The sequence below is a fragment of the Loxodonta africana genome, chromosome 6 (genome assembly GCF_030014295.1).
Source record: "Loxodonta africana isolate mLoxAfr1 chromosome 6, mLoxAfr1.hap2, whole genome shotgun sequence".
Taxonomy (NCBI): Eukaryota; Metazoa; Chordata; class Mammalia; order Proboscidea; family Elephantidae; genus Loxodonta; species Loxodonta africana.
The window spans coordinates 30,988,689-31,004,176 of NC_087347.1; the positions used below are offsets into that span (position 1 = coordinate 30,988,689).

General features: G+C 38.9%; 1 protein-coding gene across 9 annotated transcripts in view; it reads left to right on the top strand.

Annotated features, from left to right (window-relative positions):
• The window catches only part of FN1 (fibronectin 1), a 74,138-nt gene that overhangs the window by 36,465 nt on the left and 22,185 nt on the right, over positions 1-15,488 (top strand). For 5 of the 9 annotated variants that reach the window (XM_003406078.4, XM_010602128.3, XM_010602118.3 and 2 more), the window contains exons 22-30: positions 904-1,072; positions 1,526-1,612; positions 5,902-6,093; positions 7,371-7,643; positions 8,764-8,946; positions 11,749-11,838; positions 12,768-13,037; positions 14,092-14,208; positions 15,312-15,476. In XM_003406078.4, coding sequence (XP_003406126.1) covers positions 904-1,072; positions 1,526-1,612; positions 5,902-6,093; positions 7,371-7,643; positions 8,764-8,946; positions 11,749-11,838; positions 12,768-13,037; positions 14,092-14,208; positions 15,312-15,476 — 1,546 coding nt within the window. The remainder of the gene's footprint in view (positions 1-903; positions 1,073-1,525; positions 1,613-5,901; positions 6,094-7,370; positions 7,644-8,763; positions 8,947-11,748; positions 11,839-12,767; positions 13,038-14,091; positions 14,209-15,311; positions 15,477-15,488) is intronic. The other 4 variants (XM_010602124.3, XM_064286703.1, XM_003406077.3 and 1 more) reach the window with 1 other exon arrangement.

Sequence of the window (15,488 nt, forward strand, 5' to 3'; positions counted from 1 at the left end):
ACAATATCAGAGAAGCAATGAATACCAATGAATAGAATTCCTTTCTTTGGCAATTAGAGTGTGGGAGAAGGAAATATTTATCATAACTGAAAACCAAGACAAAATTCCCATGATTGTTTTTAAAGAATGCACCAAAGTCACTTCCTTTTTTTGGTGTGCAAATGATTAAGCTATTTAAATAGAGAGGAACCTTTTTTGAAGATTGCCAGTGAACCTTTAAAAGTTTCCTTATAATAGTGTGATTCTGACCTTCAGAAGCCTTATAACACAGGAAGGGTATCTCCAGAGTACACTGTTTGACAATATCATGTTACCTAGGTTTTTGAAATAGAATCTTAAAAGAATTTAAAATCACAAGGACATTCATTTTAATACTGCTTTTGTAAAATATCATCCTGCAATTGAAATCATGAACATATTTCTTCAGGAGTGTTTTTGCAATAGAAAGTGCTATAGGGGGCTGGTGCCTTTAAGTGGTAACTAAAAACAATCAAAATGTGAATAACTCATTACAAGGGAGAGCTAGGGGATTTCTTGAAGCACAGAGAAAATAGAAATGAACTGCTGGGTGGTCCAAAACCTCTCTGTACTTCCAATTTGTACCTGGAGATGATTTATCAAGTAAAATAGTATACAATGACGTTTTTTTGGAACCTTCAGTTATAAGCCACCCTGGTGCAATTTTGGAATGTACCACCCCCAACCCAGCCCCCCTAGTACAGGGAATTTCCAGCTTAAATGTATAATAGAGCTAAAATAAGGCCCCACATTCATTCCCTAACACAAGTACATTGTCAGCTCCTGGGGAGTTCAGGTTATACAAAGCATAACCATAGCCCCTCACCAGTAGCTCAGCTGTGGATATATTTGTTATTGGTGTTTATCTTACTTTCCTTCTTCTAGCTGGGTGTACGACCAAGCCAGGGAGGGGAAGCACCACGAGAAGTGACTTCAGACTCAGGAAGCATCGTGGTGTCTGGCCTGACTCCAGGTGTGGAATACATTTACTCCATCTCAGTCCTGAGAGACGGGCAAGAAAGAGATGCACCCATTGTAAAGAAAGTTGTGACACGTAAGGAGAGCTCTTTTTTTGCCTTTCCTTTCCTTCTAGTTTTTAGTATCACTTTCATTAAAAGCTAATACCATATCACTTTTTACTTGTGATAATGGAATAGGCATTTCTCATCCCACTCGCATTATTAGCTATTTCTAATCTCAAATAGCAGGGTCAACTCATATTATATATTCCAAGGCATCGGAAGTGTTCTTTTCCATGTTAAAATTATTTTAGAACTATTATGAACAAGACAGAAAGAAATTCAATAGTATTGCAAAATCACTAATCATAAAAAATTATCAGGGAATCAATCTCCACCATGTCACTAGGACACAACTTATGTATTTTTACTGATTCTAAAAAAAGAAAGAAAGAAAGGAAAAATGAAAAGGAAGGAAAGAAGTATTCCACAAGTCAAACATTTTACGTTAGCTTTAACTTTTAATTTAAAATTTTCTTTTTGCATAGCACTGTCTCCACCAACCAACTTGCACTTGGAGGCAAACCCTGACACTGGAGTGCTCACTGTCTCCTGGGAGAGGAGCACCACTCCAGGTAAGCTAGATGTATCACAGAAGTATATGCAATGCCTTCCCAAGATAAAGTTTTTTTTTTTTTTTTCTTTTTAATGTCCTAAGTGAAAGTTTATGGTTCAAGTTAGTTTCTCATACAAAAATTTATGCATACATTTTTAGGTTATCCTAGTTGCTCTCCCTGTAATGTGACAGCACACTCCTTCCTTCCACCCTGTGTTTTTTGTGTCCATTCAACCAGCTCCTGCCCCTTTCTGCCTTCTCATTTCACCTGTGGACAGGAGCTGCCGTTTTAGTCTCATGTGTCTACTTGCGCTAAGAAGCATAATCTCTACGAGTATCATTTTATGTCTTAGAGTCCAGTCTAATCTTTGTCTGAAGAGTTGGCTTTGGGAATGGTTTTAGTTTTGGGCTAACAGAGAGTCCAGAGGCTATGTCTTCTCCAGTCCCTCCAGCCTCAGTCAGACCGTTAGGTCTGGTCTTTTTACTAGAGTTTAAGTTCTGCACCCCACTTTTCTCCTGCTCTGTCAGGAACTCTCTGCTGTGTTCCCTCCAAGACAAAGATTTTTTTTTTTTAATTGCGTTTTAAGTGAAAGTTTACAGTTCATGTCAGTTTCTCATAAAAAAAAAAAAAAACTTATACACACATAGTTATGTGACCCTAGCTGCTCTCCCTATAATGTGACAACACATTTCTCCTCTCCACCCTGTATTTCCTATGTCCATTCAACCAGCTTCTGTCCCCCTCTGCCTCCTCATCTTGCTTCTGGACGGGGGCTGCCCACTTAGTCTCACATGTCTCCTTGAGCTAAGACGCACTCTCTTCACCAGTACCATTTTATGTCTTATAGTCTAGTCTACTCTTCAAGACAAAGATTTTTAAAACTGTTACCCATCAGAGAAAAATAGCATCAAAATTATAAGTATCCAGCTCTTCGTAAAAAATACAGAATTGGTATACCTCGTAAATTCGTATTCAGGGAGTTTTAAGGCATGTTTGTTGAAATCGCAGGAAAGAGAATAATCATGCAGTAAGGTGTGGAAAAAAGGCAGGTGCTTACCAAGCTGTGGGAGTATGAGGATTGAGAAAAAGCATTTTGAAAGGTGCCTTTTACTCAGAGGCATTCAACATTGTCAAAAAAATTGCTGGAAGCATACTATGTAATTTTCCTCTCTAAGCAGTCATCAGCTCAAGCATAACAATGATTGTAAAGATGGCGCAGGACCAGGCAATGTTTCGTTCTGTTGTGCATAGGGTCCCTATGAGTCAGAACTGACTCCACGGCTCCTAACAAAAACAACAACAACAGCAAGCGGTCATCAGAAATTCTAAGTTTATTATTCAATAAAGTTTCACGGTTATTTTTTCGTGAGTTGCAGCATAAAAATCCATAAAGGGCAGAAATGACCTCCAATTTACAGACGAAAAAATTGAGATTCAGAAAAAAAATTGATCTACCTATAGTCACATATTTTAAATGTTAGAAAACTGTGATTGTAAGTGGTTTCTAGACCCTGTCTTACACACAACTGCATAAATTTGGAAATTATTATTATTTTATACTTATATTCAATACTGAGAAATTTGGTTAAATGGAGCTCCATGATGGTTTTTAAAACTTTAAATGAAGCTTTTGTTTAAACTCCTTGTTCACACACTTTGAAAATTTTTTATAAATTTCTGAAATGTATAAGAGCAATAAAATAGCGACATCCAAGTAATATGATGTACCATGGCATGACAAGAAATTTTAAATATTCTTTATTTTTTTAATAATATTTTATTGAGTTTTTGGGATGAAAGTTTACACAGCAGATTAGGTTCCCATTTGACAATCTCCACACAAATTGTTCAGTGACAGTAGTTGCATTTATCACAATGTATCAACATTCTCTTTAATTGTGCTCTGTTTGTTCTCTTTTCAGTACTCTACTTTCCCTGCCCCCTTATCTTCTCATCTCTGCTTTTGAGGAATTGTTGACCTTTTAGACTCATTACCCAAAACCAAACCAAACCCATTACCCTCGAGTCAATTCCGACTCATAGCAACCCTATAGGACAGAGTAGAACCGCCCCATAGAGTTTCCAAGGAGCGCCTGGCAGATTTGAACTGCTGACCTTTTGGTTAGCAGATGTAGCACTTAACCACTATGCCACCAGGGTTTCCTTTTAGACTTATACTGATGGTTTTTATGTAGGGCTCTGATCTTATGGGTAATATACTTTATTTTGTGTACCACTTGGCTATTTCACTAAAAAGTGATCTCAGAGGATAGGCTTAGTTCTAGGTTTTAAGAGTGCCTCAGGGCAACAGTCTCAAGGGGGTCCTCTGTTCTCTACTGTTCAAGTTAGGTACAGATATGTACATAGATGAGAACAAAAAACAAAAACCAAACCTGTTGCTGTCAAGTCTATTCCGACTTATAGGAAACCCTGGTGGCATAGTGGTTAAGAGCTACGGCTGCTAACCAAAAGTTCAAATCCACCAGGCGCTCCTTGGAAACCCTGTGGGGCAGTTGTACTCTGTCCTATAGGGTCACTATGAGTAGATGAGAATAACCCAAAAAAAACCAGTGCGTTCACAACTACGAGTCTCGACTCACCAGAAGCGAAACAATAAGAAGGTAACCAAAAGCAGAGAAGAAACAAGGTTACAAGAGCCACTACCTCATCCACCTTTACAGCAGAAGAACTGGTGGTGCCTGGCTACCACCACCGACTGTTCGGACCAGGGCCACGATAGCTGGTCTCAGATAGAATGGGAGAAACATATGGAGCAGAACTCAAATTCTTATTAAAAAAAAAAAAAAAAATCCAGATAAATATTCTTTATTTAGATGCCTTTGCCAGTTCCATGCAAAAAGCTCTTTAAATGAGAATTTTAATGAAAATGTCCTTGTATTGTTTAATATTGAGTATATTGGGAAAATCACGACCCTCATTATTGAGAAAATTCTAAATTAAAACAAAAAGGTGTTTCAACTAAAGTTGATTGCATCTTTAACTGTTATACTTAACTAATTTAAGGGACATATTTCATTTATTATCTCACTATTTCTAATTTTACTGTAATTTCTTAAACAGTTCTTATCCTTTCTTGAGCAGACAGCTAAGGCAATTGTCTCTAAATCTAGCTGAAATAATAGGGGCTCAAAATAGCCTTTTAATCCCTCTCTGAAGTAGAGTCGCTATGAGTCCAAACAGATTCTGATTCGACGGCAATGAGTTTTTGGTTTTTTCTGAAGTAGAGTGATTTTCATGGCATTTTCTTTCTTTGTGGAAACATAATTTAAGCCAAACTTGTTGCCGTCAAGTCGATTCCGACTCACAGCGACTCTATTGGACAGAGTAGAACTGCCCCATAGGGTTTCCAAGAAGCAGCTGGTAGATTTGAACTGCAGAGTTTTTGGGTAGCAGCCAAATGCTTAACCACACAATTTCTTGCCTTGTTAGACTGAATTCGAAATTTTTAAGTTGGCAGGCTTCATGCTTTGTTAGCAGCTTGATCATTAGTACCTAGTCCTAATGGTCTAACCTGCCCACTTGGATAATCACTAGTAAGTGCAATGATCTAAGTATCTACTTTCCATGCAGTTGAATTTCTGTGAAGGTACCACTTCGGTGTTCACCCTGTTATACCTAATGACAAAATATTTCATAATTTCCTTACCCTTTAGGAAGATTAACTTAAATATAATTTCTCATTTAACTTGTAATCTGTCCCTACAGATAATCTCGTCATCATTGTTTTCATTTGAGTGTATCTCTCCTTCTCCTCAGTCCTTTTGCTATCTAATTTTTATGATCCCTGAAGTCTTTAGCAATTAACATTCTTCCTCTAGGTATAGCTACATTCTTCACTTTTTCTCCTTTCTTTATTTCCTTTCTGTAAACCCCATCCCTTCAGACCTCTTAAATTAGGAGAGCCCTCTATGAGGATATGCTTAAGGTTTAAAGTGATTCCATACTAGGTAGGTAAAATGGAGTATTTGTCAGCTTTCCTGCAGGTGATTGTTAAGGAAAAGCTGGGTGGGGTGGTAGAAGGAGATGGAGTTTGGAGACTGAAAAGCCCTTGGTAATTACTTCTACTTTCTGAATTTTTGTTTAAACTGAGGATAATAGTAATACCTGCCTCACAGGATTGTTGTAAACCTTGAATGACAGTACACAAAACTGTTGCCACTGAGTTCTCAGTAAACACCAAGTCCTCTCCCTGTTTCCCTCTACGAGTCCATCACTGGCGTCTTGGTTAGTAAGCTCTGGGCCACAAATGCTCTGTACAGTAACTCCCTCCTTTCTGTTCTCTCTAGACATTTCTGGTTATAGAATTACCACAACCCCCACCAATGGCCAGCAGGGATATTCTTTGGAAGAAGTGGTCCATGCCGATCAAAGTTCCTGCACTTTTGAAAACCTGAGTCCTGGCCTGGAGTACAATGTCAGTGTTTATACTGTCAAAGATGACAAGGAAAGTGTCCCTATCTCTGATACCATTGTCCCAGGTAATGGAAAAATAAGCTGTTATCCCTAGAGTGGCAGTTTCGATAAGAGCAGGGATTAGCATTTTAATCCCCAGATGGTTGAGTGTGTCAAATGTACTTGGGATTTAATTCCGACCTCCCATCCGCACTCTTCAAAACCCTGAAGTTAAACCAGCTGTTTGGAGAAATGCTTGCTGTTAACACTGCTTTACTGTCTGTGCTTCACTGGGATGCTGTCTGCTGCGATGGGTATGTAACGAATGGAGTGGCAACCATGGCATTAACTCTGTACTGCCCGCTCACATGGAAATACTACTAAAATGATGTCGTGTGTGTACTCAGTACTGACAGGCTAAAAGTAATATGGTAAATGCATCCCTTCGGTACATTTGTGCCAGATTTTACAGTCCTCATCAACTTCCAACAGCTATCTACAAAAGAGTATTTGCCTCCATAGGTGAGCACTGAAATAGCACTTGGTTGACATGTACATTCTTCATCTTGTGGTTTCAAACCCTTCTTTTTTTTAATTGAAAAAAGAAGTAAAGGCCACACCCTCGGGGTATTCATTCTTGTGGATTGAAAGACAATGCTGAAGAGACCTATCTACAGATAGGCGTGTTGTTTATCCAAAATTGAATTATGACTGAATGGAGCGTTGGATGGATTATGTTCCCCTTGCACTCTTTGGTAGAATGCTTTTACTAATGCTAATTAAATAGCTTGGATTATGACTTCAACAAAATATTGGCAATGGCCTTGGAACGCAGGCCTATCTTTCTTCACACCATACATTCATAATGCATAGCATTATGACCACGATCCTGTGATGAGTTTTTATATGGAATAAAAAAACTCATCAGCCATTATTATTATTTTTTAACCCTTTTCATGCGAGCTTTATTTTCCTACTAAAAAGTTTTGGATTTTTTTGAAAACATTGCTGATACTTACTGTAGATATAATGTCTAAGTTCTAGAAATGGTTTTGACATTCTAAATAGGCTTTTGATTTTTAGGAACCTGAGAAGTTCAAGCTGTACCATTGAGGGACATTTTTTAAAATGCAAGAAAATCCCTAAATGAATATTGTAACCTGTTGTATTCTCTCAGGGAAGCAGACTATTCATAGTGCTTAGGATGTCTTCGCAGATCATTTGAAACAAGAGTGCATATTACCATCATTGCTTTAACAATCCATCAATTTTACTACGTGTAACCTGATGTACACTGCTTTATTTTTTTCCTCTTTTTTGCCTCTATTTTCCTCTTGCCCCCCTTTGCTTTGTAACTCAATAGAGGTGCCCCAACTCACTGACTTAAGTTTTGTTGATATAACCGATTCAAGCATCGGCCTGAGGTGGACCCCGCTAAACTCTTCCACCATTATTGGGTACCGCATCACAGTAGTTGCGGCAGGAGAAGGTATCCCTATTTTTGAAGATTTTGTGGACTCCTCAGTAGGATACTACACAGTTACAGGGCTGGAGCCGGGCATTGACTATGACATCAGCGTTATCACTCTCATTAATGGCGGAGAGAGTGCCCCTACTACACTGACACAACAAACGGGTGAATTTTGAAAACTTCTGTGTTTGAGACATGGATAGTGTTGCATGCTGTCACCAGCCACTCTGGTTAAATCTGGATGTTTCCAGGAAGCACCCAGCAATCTGCCGAAGATTTGGTTTCGGGGATATGGAATCAAGTGTATGCTAAACTGATTGAAGGAAGCCATATGCCAATAGTCTTAAGTAAGCTTTCATTTAAAGCACCAATACGTAGAAAGCTAAAGAAATAGAGATATCTAATCTGTTCCATACAAAAATAGCAAAGTAATTAAATTTGCAGACCTACAGTATTTTTTAATATCTCACATTAATCTTAAATTGTATAATGAGTGCCAGTTAACAACAAGAAGAAATGTGCTTCCAAAATGTACCGTTGTGCTCTTCCTTCTACTGTTTGATGAACTGTACCGTGTTTCTTCTTTGTAGCTGACTGAAACCCCCATTGAGATTTAGGGTAGAGTGGAAGGAAGTTGTTTGGAGGTAGGAGAAAAATTTACTTTGGAGCATTCTAGGTTTCATTGCCATCTAGCATTATTACTAGAAACACCTCTTTAACCGAAGTCTGGGGACGAGCATGCAGCATTATAAAGGTTCTCTGCCCTGCATGGTAAGAAACATGCCAAGAACCCATTTGCATGAACCCTTTTCACTTGTGAGTAGAATTCACTGAATGGAATTGTAGCTAAACCAGTCGCTGTAAACATCCCACATCAGGGGGAAATTCAGGATGCTCTTGTCTTCCTGTCTGTGTGCATGTTTGTTTGGAAAGTACCGCTTTGTTTCTCTTTGCTGTGTGGCAACTTAAGCCTCTTCAGCCTCAGGTTAAACCAATCTTCAGTGCTATTGATAATTTACTTACAATTACTGCCTTTGAAAGTAGATGAAAATTTTTCTTTAAAAATTTTTGACGATGGCAGAAAGGTTAAAGGGGCCTAACAGTACCCTGTGTAGTGTTTTATTTTTAACAGTAGTAGAATATGATTTAGATTGGATTTAGATCATTTGCATGATAACGACTGTTTCCTTTATGCATGAAATATTGGTTTTAACTTTCCAGTCGCTTTTGTTATCTTTGATTTTAAAATTATGTTAATTTAGTCTTCTTTCTTATTTGAACCCAGCTGTCCCTCCTCCCACTGACCTGAGGTTCACCAATATTGGGCCAGACACCATGCGTGTCACCTGGGCCCCACCACCATCTATTGAACTGACCAACCTCCTGGTGCGCTACTCACCTGTGAAAAATGAGGAAGATGTTGCGGAGTTGTCAATTTCTCCTTCAGACAACGCAGTGGTCTTAACAAGTAAGCAGTTGAATGTATTTGTTCAGTAAATAGTAATCTCAAGCATAGTGAATGGATTCTGAGGTCTCGTTAGGAGCAACTAAGAGCAGGAGAGATGCAACAGCTACACAATAAACTCTAAATTTAACACGTAGCTCTGTAAATTTTGAATTCATGGCCTGCCAGAAGAAGAAACAAATATGTCTTGGAAGAAGTACAGCCAGAATGCTCCTTAGAAGGGAAGATAATGAGACTTCCTCTTAAGTACTTTGGACGTGTTATCAGGAGGGACCAGTCCCTGGAGAAGGACATCATTCCTGATAAAGTAGAGGGTCAGCAAAAAAGAGGAAGACCCTCAGTGAGATGGACTGATGCAGTGGTTGCAGTAGTGGGCTTAAGCATATCTACTATTGTGAGGATGGCTGAGGGCCGAGCAATGTTTTGTTCTGATATACATGGGTCGCTATGCGTCAGAACTAACTCAACAGCAGCTAACAACTACAACAAAGCAAATCTTGAAAGGTGTAATATTTATTGACATGTTAATAACTTTGATATGTACATTTTTAAATATCAGAGTTGAAAAACAGCAACAATGAAGTTCATAGACTTCAGATTCTGCTTCCAAATAAGCCTGTAAAAATAAGTGAATGTCAAAAGAAATTCTATGACTAAATGTTTTGCAAGAGAAAAAGAAATTGAATCTAATGTCACCGTATCTGTTTTATTCTCCTTTAAAAACAAAACAAAACAAGTGTCAGCATGTAATCTATTTAACATTTGAAAACTTAGAGTGACTGATTGCTTAGGATAGATCAGGATGTTATGTCTTGTAGAAAGAGCCGGAAGTTTAATTTGTACTTCAAAAAGAATCTGTTAGCAGAATTTCTCAGAAAGCTGATGACTAGGAGAATATAGCTCACATTAAAACAACAACATTTTATGGAAATTATCTTTCTAGTTCCTGCCTTTTTGGAATAGACACTGTTTGTTAAAGAAAATAAGAGTTTCCTGCGACGTGGTGCTGTTTTTCACATAAATGTTGTTCCTTATTTTTTTCACTATAATAGTAAAATACATATATCAGAACAGCAAAAAATTCCACCCAAAGGAAAAATATCTCACATGTATTTATATTACCAAATGATGACCTTAGAACATCTTCTACCTTTCAAACATATTTTAGAGGATGACACACAAAGAAAGGCAGCTCAACATGACCATGGTCTTGGTTTCTCCTGTCCTGGCTGAGAGTGAGAGCTGGAGCATGCTTTTATTTGCATATAGGCAGGGCTGTTGTTTCTATCTGGGAGCCCTCTGGAATTAGTAGTTACAGCACCACCCGGTATAGAACCCCCTGTAACACAACCACTGCCCCACCTTAGTCACAGACCTGTCATCCATCGGCCATGTGCTCTAAGACCTTATGATAGATCTTAATGCTGCAGAGGACCTTCCCCCAGAGAAGCCATTATTACCATGTTTTACAGATAAAGCAACTGATGTTCTAAGTGGCTAAGTAAATTGCCACTGGCCAAGCAGGAAAGAGGAAAATCCAGCCCCAGCATCATGCCTCCTAAGACTAGTACAGTGCTTGCCCAAATCCTGTAGGTGCCCCTGCAGAAATGTTGGAGGGGGATGGTGTGGAAGGAATGGGGGTTTAGTGAGTAGCAGTTAAAGATTAGGCATCTTACTCTATACATTTCTGGCATCTCAAAATGGTGGAAGAGAACACGCAGTAATGTATATTTAGTATTTTAAAATATTCTCTTCTCAACATGACAGAACTGATCACTTTCTTTTTGACTTTTTTTTTTACCAGTTAAAGTGAACTGTTAAGAGCACTAGTCCTGGCCTGGATTAAGCTCTGTGTGATGTTGGGTAAGCAGGGCTTCAAACTGGTTCAGTCATGACTGCTTCAGTTATAGCCGTTGCTAGCCAGAGTAGCATATGCGTTCCAGAGTAACCAAATCTGTTGCCTGTGGGATTTTGACCTGAGTAGGAAACAGTGGTGCCCCACTCAAAGATGTCGGCTGACCACACCACTTTGAATCTTTCAGGAACCTGGTATAGAGGATTGGATTATTGGTAGGACTGTGAGGAGTGACACACAGTCAAAGAGGCATGGTTGGCTGCCATCTTTGAGCAGGACATCGCTGTTTGTTTTCAAAATCCTACAGGCAATAGATTTGGTTGCTATGCTAGAAGTATGGTGCCCTTGTTTATGATGGCCATAACTGAACAGTCTTCAACCAGTTCAAAGCCCTGTGGGCAAGTCATTTATCTTCTCTGTGCCTCAGTTTTCTTATTTGTAAAGTGGGGTTAACTGAAGTAAACGCAAGCTTTTGGAAGTAATGGATATGTCCATTATCTTGAATGTGGTGATAGTTTCAGCAGTGTATACATATGTGAAACTTGTCACATTTATACTTTCAGCGTATGCAGTTTATCATATGTCAATAAAACTGCTGAAAAAATAATCAAGCTACCTCATAGGGCTGTCATAAGGAATAAATGGTAATCTGTACCTCAGTTGTTATTACGTGCCCTCAACAGACATACTATTAAGTGGATGGCAGAATTATTACTATCATGCTGCAGCAATCCTTTTCTTACTGCAACTCGGGCCAGCTGCCTTTTCATGGTCCATGGTCTGAGTCACATTCATAGAAGTGCGACTGATGGCAGGGCTTTGAGATGCTGGAAGGCAAGGCAACCCTTCTTTATCACCCAATTATAGACCAGTTGAAATAGTCCCAGGAGTGCTTTGGTTGTGCATGCTTTCATGTGTAAGGTTAACGTAAGTTCCACTTGCTTCTTCAGATCTCCTGCCTGGTACAGAATATTTAGTCAGTGTTTCCAGTGTCTACGAACAACACGAGAGCATACCTCTTAGAGGAAGACAGAAAACAGGTGAGTCATGATGGCAATATACTTATCAGGCAGATTTTGCTGACCAATTTTAAATAGCAAAATGAAATGCTATTTCTAAAAAATACATCTTCGTAGTTTTTTGGTGATGTTTTTACTTTTTGATCACTGGTCTTAAGTAAAAAATACCTTACTCAACTGTTAAGATGCTACCCTCTGCTTCTAGAGAGGACAGATAATAGTCCAGAAAGTTTGTTATCAATTCCTTTAAAAAAAATCCCAGGATGAATAATCCCTGATCTCCATTATTTAGAGATGGGAGACCTTCCTTCTCATCCAGTGGTTTAATGATTTAATGGCTAACCCAGCTCTGCCGTCGTAATTTGAAGTTAATTCTGAATTCTTGTTAATTTTCCTGCGGTATCATAAATTCTTAATTTATGATGAATTATCTGCATTGTAGTTTGTTCAGAATAATGTCTTATTTTAGTTTTATGAAGCTTTATGTTTGGCATAGTCATTCCTCCATTCCCAAATCAATTCCTTCTCGAGTGTAGAAAGTGGCAGAGCTTGCCTTGCTTTGAGAGATACATTTACAGGCTAAAAATATAGAATACTTGAACACTGAAGCATTTGAAATTATAAATTCCCAGACTATCTTAAATACCTATCTTCAAATGTAATACAGAAACATACTATAATGACACACATAAATTACTTGGATTCTTGTATTTAGTAAAAGAAAACACAAAAGAATGTTTGAGTTGGCCATTTGAATTGAGTCAGTTTATTATTTTGAAATTTATATGTGGCTTAGAATTAATACATCCCAACTAGAGATGTATAACAAATCATCTTGTTATTAAAAAGGACAGAAACCTTGAATGTATGTTACCTTCCCCTTGACTCTTTTACTTCCTAAGCTGGTGGTATCTTTTTTCTTCTCCTCCTCCCCTGGGTGGAAAAAACAGGTCTTGATTCCCCAACTGGTTTTGACTCTTCTGATATCACTGCCAACTCTTTCACTGTCCATTGGATGGCTCCTCGAGCCACCATTACTGGCTACAAGATCCGCCATTATCCTGAGCATGCTAGCGGAAGACCTCGGGAAGACCGAGTGCCCCCCTCTCGGAATTCCATCACCCTCACCAACCTCAATCCAGGGACAGAGTACGTGGTCAGCATCGTCGCTGTCAATGGCAGAGAGGAAAGCCCCCCCTTGGTTGGCCAACAATCAACAGGTAACTTGTTTTCTGGTCCACAAGGCAGCTCAGAGGACTTTGCTATGCAAGTAGTATCTTTTATGAAATAGCTTTGTGTTTACCTAGTCATCATCTCTTAGAGATCACGGATATGAGACATGGAGAAGGGAATGAGAGGATGTATGGAGGAACTCTCCCTCTTAGAATATATTAAAGAAGGTAGTTTCTTTACCCCAAGAAGTTTCTTACCTGATTTAGGTATTTATTTCTAATAGCTAAGGTTTTGTTTGAAATAGAGGAAATTTAATACTCTGTTTCAAAGTTTCCTTAAAAATACAACATAGTAAAACCTGTGAGAGCCAGAATTTGGGTAAGGCAGAAACCTGTCAGAGAAGCAAAGCTCAAATATTTTCCACTAAAACGAGAGAGAGAAAAGCAGTAAAACTGCACCCTGTCAAAGTTGGAAAACTTGCGAAACCCGGAAAAATGAGGCAGTCCCATTGAGTTCCAGCTCTCACAGGTGTCACTGTAATTTTAGTACATAGCGTTGTTGTTCTGAGGTATATAGAATGAAGTGCCAACATGATCATGTTGTGCTTTAGCAGTACTTTAGCCTCAAATGGATAAACCAAAAGAGAAAGGTAGAGAGGGGGAGAGACAGAGAGAGATGCAGATGTGGCAAACTGTTACCAATTAATGACTCAAGAGAAGGGTAGCCCTATGGGGCACAGTTCTGCCCTGTCCTGTAAGGTTGCTATGAGTCAGAATTGACTTGATGGCAATGGTTTTGTGTTTTTAAATGAAGGGTATTTGGGCATTCACTGTACTCTTTGTATAACTTTTTGGTAGTTTTAAAAGTTTTCAAAATAAAAAGTTGAGAAAAAAAATCCTTCAGTAAGTTGGAAATAATGATTTTATCACAACTTGAATTGTCTTTTTAACCCTTACCTTGAATTGTTCATAATTTTTAATTCTGCTAGGTTTGTAAAGTAGCCACAAAGAGTCATAAAGACAAGTATCTGGCAAGAGAAGAATGAATCTGGGCATTGTTGGAAAGTTACAGATGTGAAAATGCTACCATTTTTTTTTCCAGTTTCTGATGTTCCAAGGGACCTGGAAGTTATTGCCACGACCCCCACCAGCTTACTGATCAGCTGGCAGGCTCCTGCCGTCACAGTGAGGTATTACAGGATTACCTATGGAGAAACTGGTGAGTGAGCAAAATGCCATTTCACACTCTGTTCAAGTATCAGATTCTGTTGTGGGTTAGTAACCTGAGAGCCCAACAGTGGAAATGTTATTAAATCAACTTTGTCAATTCCGCTCAACGGAGCTGTGTCTTTTCCAAGAATACGTATGATGTAAATGGTGATAAAACCACGTGGCGCAGTGGTTAAGTGCTCAGCTGCTAACTGAGGGTTCTGCAGTTAAAACCCACCAGCCACTCTGCAGGAGAAAGAGGTGTGGCAGTCTGCTTCCATAAAGATTCAGAGCTTTGGAAACCCTGTGGGATAGTTCTTTTCTGCCCTATAGGGTTGCTACGAGTTGACTCAATAGCAGTGGGTTTATTAGGAAAATCAAGATAAAAAGTTGTTTACATAATATAACTAGGACTCCGTGGGTGGTGCAAATGCTTAGTGCCCTCAGCTGCTAACGGAAAGATTTGTGGTTCGAGTCTAGCCAGAGACGCCTCAGAAGAAAGGTCTGGGGCAGTCTACTTACAAAAAATCACAGCCATTGAAAACCCTATGGAGCACAGATCTTCTCTGACATACATAGGGTCACCATAAGTCAGAACCCACAGCAACTGGTTTTTTTTTAATATAATACAACTAGTGGTGGAACAGTAGGGCTGAGGAAGACAGAATTTTAAGGAAGTTCACCAATATATCATCAGTGTGAAATGATAAGTGATTTGTATTTATTTATTTTACTTTCCTTTATCAGTTTTAATTAATATGAACATATTCCTTTAAAAATAAAAAAAAAAAATGATATGCAGTATGCAATTCTGGGCTCCAGGACTATCCTCCCTCCCTCTTCTAATATTAATCTAAAACTCTGTGACATTTTAAAACTGAAATGTTAAAGTAGCATTAACTGCAATTCCACCTCCCCCCCTTCAATTTTTACATACTTATCAAGGTTTTCCACATGCATAAATACATTTGTTTGCTTAGGACCCATTAACAGCACGTTTTAAAAGGGAATAAGCAATGAGGCATGACTGACATGCTGCTTTTGCTATGTTAATTCACTTAATCAGCAATACCCCTCACACCCTGAACACTGGATGAACCCCTTTTCATACAGGAGGAAATAGCCCTGTCCAAGAATTCACGGTACCTGGCAGCAAGTCTACAGCCACCATCAGCGGCCTTAAGCCTGGAGTGGATTACACCATCACCGTATATGCTGTCACCGGCCGTGGGGACAGCCCAGCCAGCAGCAAGCCAATTTCCATTGATTATCGAACAGGTACAAACTCCT